Below are 4,944 nucleotides of genomic sequence, written 5' to 3'. Positions count from 1 at the left end.
TTCATATCGTTCAAACATCGTGTGCTTTCTAGAGATTGACTGCTCCTCCTTTCTTTAAGCCAGAAACTGAATTTAAACAACTCACTACTGACTGGGCTTTTACCAAATTGTTCATCTTTTAAACATCTTTTACTGATTGTAGAAAATTTGAAGTTCTACAAATGTTTTGGTCTGCTTTGTGTAGTTTAATCATAAATACACGCTTTTCAGTCATTTCTTCTACATTTAGCTCTTGGCTTAGGTAAACATCTGATTATGGTTGAAGGTAATAATCCAGATGAAATGCTTCTCCTTCTTTCTTCTTTCTTTTGCAATAAAATATTCTCGAAAGTCAAATAAGGTTTTATTGGATTTTTAAAGCTGCTAGAAAGTTTGCGTACTTTAATACAATGTGATATGTCACTAAAACTTAACATGAAAGGAAATGTGTAAAATAAATACTATCTAGTAAACCAGCACCAACTCTTACCTGAACATCAGATCTAGTGACGCGTCACTCTGAAACTTTTCAGGGAGAATGGAAAGTTAAAGAGATTTGTAGGCATAGATGACAAGTTATAGTCTTTTTTTACAGCTGGTAGATGTTCCCATATCATGTTTAACAATGAACAAACTGTTCATAACATGTAATAAAACAACAACAATAAAAGTTATTTTACAGTGTAGTTAAAAACAGGGGGGAAAAATCTATTTTCTTTTAAATCCATCTCCATAAATTTCCTCAAACAAATTAAACAAAACTGATGAAACTTAGATAGTTTCATGTCTGGTGTTTTTAACAATATGAGTTAAACCATGAAAGGAAGTTTTATTGCAGGGAAACCTCATAAAAACAAGGAAATTGAGCAGAAAAAAAATGTTTTCACAAAGTTTCATATTCTACAAGACTGTCAAAAAATATCCAATAATCATATTTCAGACATTTATTTGCAACATTTTTAACAAGTTCCACAGTAAAAAAAAAGGAATGTTGAAATGATAGGTTTAAATACCTGACACTAAAACGTACAAATTGATCATGAAATGTGTCGGCTTGAAGCTAAAGTTTAGATTTTTTTGCAGGTTAACAACAGATAACACAAAATGGGAACAAGATAAAAATGATTGAAATTTCATAAAAAGATTTATTTTACTATACAATTGCTGTCTTAGAATCCTTTGAAGAGGACTGCATTGATTTGCAACAATAAAATCAAATAACATAAAATAAAATCAGTTTTTAATGGTCTCTAAATAATGCTCCTCAGGATATAAGGGATGGGTGGTTCGTTTTATAAATTAAACTTTAAGAAAAGTTGATTTGTACAGAACCACTCATTCACAAGTTAATTTAAAGAACTTTTCAGAAAAATAAAGGAATAAAGTTCAAATGTACATAATTTTTGTGGTTCACTGTTTATGTTGTCAAATTTGTCTTTTATTAACATTACAGGATTCAAGTTATTCCCAGATTAAACAGTTTAGAGAATACGTTTATAGAGTCAATGCTTTGATATTTTTCTTGCTTCATAATCTGAGATCATCATGTGGACCATCTGCTGTTGAGTTTAAATACTTTCTATCTGTTTATTGGTTTTCAGTATGTTTTCTAAAAACATCTGGCAAAATAAGTGAGGCTGCTTGAGAATAAAAGGACATTAAACAAGTGAAGGTTTCTAAAAAAACGACCACAAAAATAACGGGGAGGGACGACTGAAATGAACTGTGTGATAATTTGGATCAGTGAGAACTTGGATAAGAAAAAACAGAAACTTCCAGGCAGGGACCATCATTTATTGTCGTGTTCACATCCTGCCAGTTTTACTCACCACACTTACGAGATGTCTGGATCAGATAACCTATTGTTGTCTTGACCCTTTTGTTCTTTTGAGAAATGGGTCATTACCTGATTGTAAGTGTGCAGTAAATTGCCCCCTTCAGAGGTCATGTGACTGCAGATACAAAGGGGGGCAGTCTTTCCACCTTCATCACACTTATCTGTGTTCAGGAGGACAAATTGTTTCTAAAGAAAACCTCGCTGTTGATAGTGTGAATATGAGGGGATGATTAAACCCCCCCTGCCCTCATCTATTGGTTGCCAGAGGAGGTTGTGGCTTATAAATACCAGGCCTCGCTGGTGTGACCCTCCAGGTTCTCACGATTCTAAAAGCTGACAGGTTTCCTCCACTCAGGGTTATACCAGTATGAAATCCAGGATGTGGATGCTCCTCCTTTTGTGTGGCCCTTTAGGGGCATTAGGGACAGAAGACACTCTCACCAGGGACGGCCGGCAGCTTCAGAGCCTACACTGCCCGCCTTGCAAGCGGATACACTGCTCCACCAGGCGGACGCTGAGGCTCCAGTGCAAAGGTGGCGTCACGACGGGCGTCTGCGGCTGCTGCCCCGTGTGCGCCCGGACGGAGGGGGAGACCTGCGGAGGGAACTGGGACTATCTGGGGAAGTGTGATGAGGGGTTTGTGTGTATTTATCAGGAGCCAGCAGCTGATAAACCAGATGCAGAGAGAAAGGGGATCTGTAAGGCAGGTGAGGTCAAAAGTCATATTCTTTTATATTTCACAGGTAGGGTATATAGCTGGGTTCACAATGAGGTTTTAACACAATGAGTCCTGGAAAAGATTTTAAAGTGAAAATAAATAAAAAATAATTAAAAAAGAACAATTAGAGATGAACTAAATTCCATTAAACTGTAAAAATTTGGCATTATTTTAGTTATTGATAACTTAAAATGCATCATGTATATTTAAAATATTTCAACATCAACAGCTTTTTATTGTGGTATTGGTTGACCCCAATACAACCGTAACGGGCAAGTGGCTTTCTGTCTAGGGCAGCATGATCTGGGAGTGCCCCGAAGCAAAAGATAAAGTTTAAAAAATCTTTCAATAGAGCCCTTAATGACTTTTCTATAACCAACTTGCATTTCCGAAAACGTTGCTGTACACCTCTTTACCAATTAGTTTGGGATTTTGCATATTTCCACTAGTCAGACCTCAAATGGATTAAAAACAGAGGTTCTTTATTTGCTCTTTATTTTACAATAGATTATTTGGTTGCTTTCTTGCCATTGTTACATTAGATTGAAACAATGGTGAGAAGCACTATATATGGACTGGCCATGAATTATAGTGATTACAGATGTTTTCTTTATTGGTGATCTGTGTCAATTCCTTTTTTAGTTCTTTACGTTTGATGTTTACATAAAATACTTTGGGTTTTTTAATTTTACTTCTGCCCAGTGGGCTTTGTTAGAGTGGAGTGAGTGCCGTGGCAGTTCTTGAATGAATTGCACCCTGGGCATCCCCCTCCGTCTGCTGCCACCCATCCAATTAAAATACAAGAATTTGTCTTAGATTCTCAACATGCATGAAAACAATAGAAACCTTGGTCAGGGTACAAATGACTGAGAAGTCATTTTAATCATCAAATACTCTCCCATTTCTCATGCCACCCTGGGGAGCTGCCCATTTGAAAATGCACCATTGAGTGACTGTGTGAGTGAGGGCTTCTCCCAGGGCGCCATTCAGGCAACAACCACCACTGCACACATTGCGATGGGAATGGTGCCAATATGGTAAACAGCATTTATGAGCTGTGAAGACTGATAGGGTGGTCAAAGCTTCCTTTGATCCAAAGGTTTCCGCTCATATAATTGTGCCTCTTATCTGTCCATGATGAAAAGAAGTGTCACCGTCAACGATTGGGCTCGATATCAGACATCCTACAAGAGCTGCTTTTCATGTTTTGACGTACAGAACTGGGCAGATCGTTTCATGAACTTCTTGTTGTGCAGTGATTGAAACCCTCAATCCAGAGAGCTGCAGCCCAGAATGCACCAAGGAGTACTGTCAGGCCAACCCTTCTGCAATCTGCTCTGCCAGGTGACTACACCTACTCTGCAGGTAATGCTTCATTTGTTGTAAATATTCCTGGCAGAAAATCGTAATTCTTGTTTCTGCAGGTTTGCATCTCTGGAGAAGAAGGCATGCCAGGGCTCCTGTCAGCACACCTCCTGCACAAGCTGCCTCATGCTGAAGCGTCCTTCATGCCCTCACAGCTGCGCGCCGTCCGATCCCGCCTGCCTGGACCGTTTCGGGAGGTGTGTGCACAATCACCTGAAAGCTCATCCTGCCTGCAGCAGTGACATACAGGTGAGAGTAAACTTTAGGAACACGGGAAAAATATATAAAGCTGTATTCTATCATTGTTTTATCAAAACCTGTGTGTTGTGTTTTAGAATAACAGCGAAGGGAATTTGGTGTGTTTGGTGCCGGACTGCTTACCCTCAAACCCACAGCTGTAAATCCACCAAGGGGAAGAGATGACTGAAACCAAGGGAAAATCTTCACAAGTTCATGTAGCAAAATGGAAAAAGGGCAGCTACCTTCTTAATGTCAGTACCCTGAGAATACTATGTGATCTCATTTTATGATGTGAATTGTACATATGTAATCAGTCAGTTTAAGAACATTTGTAAAATAAACTTTGTGTAAATATCTGCGAAAATAAACATCCAAGTGATACTCGACTGGGTCTGGTTTAATTGATCATGCTGGATTTACAGTATTCAGAATTTCACTTCCTGTTTACCTTTTTTTTAATAACCAAAACACAAAAAATGTGTTGTGCATTTGGCCAAACTTTAGATCCAGTTTCCATGTCTTCTCAAAGCAATGTCTTCGGTCTCGTTAATACATCCATCAGCCATGCAAACATGTTAGAGCCTAGGTGAAAACACGCCAATCAGGTGTAAACACATTAAAAGGCAGCAGGTGAACCACTGAGTTATGCTGAGGAAGGCTGGACCGATAGTTCGGTCAAATCTCTGCAGACGTTTGGGACGTCTGTCAACTTTTTCAGTACAGTGCCAAGGTGGAAAGAGCTCCATATTCCCTCATGAAAGAACATTATCTAAACATGGTTTAGATTTCTAGTTACATTTAAAAC

The 4,944-nt window shown here is 38.5% G+C and overlaps 1 protein-coding gene across 1 annotated transcript; it reads left to right on the top strand.

Moving 5' to 3' along the window:
• Positions 1-986: 986 nt before the first annotated feature.
• On the top strand, positions 987-4,525 carry si:ch73-330k17.3 (IGFBP domain-containing protein). Its single transcript, XM_047390381.1, has 4 exons — positions 987-2,523; positions 3,791-3,878; positions 3,959-4,148; positions 4,235-4,525. The coding sequence occupies exons 1-4, from the start codon at positions 2,184-2,186 to the stop codon at positions 4,298-4,300; spliced, it is 684 nt and encodes a 227-aa protein (XP_047246337.1). The 5' UTR covers positions 987-2,183; the 3' UTR covers positions 4,301-4,525.
• Positions 4,526-4,944: the final 419 nt, after the last annotated feature.

Source organism: Girardinichthys multiradiatus, chromosome 2, assembly GCF_021462225.1.
Source record: "Girardinichthys multiradiatus isolate DD_20200921_A chromosome 2, DD_fGirMul_XY1, whole genome shotgun sequence".
Taxonomy (NCBI): domain Eukaryota; kingdom Metazoa; phylum Chordata; class Actinopteri; order Cyprinodontiformes; family Goodeidae; genus Girardinichthys; species Girardinichthys multiradiatus.
This window is presented reverse-complemented; position numbering and strand designations above follow the sequence as displayed.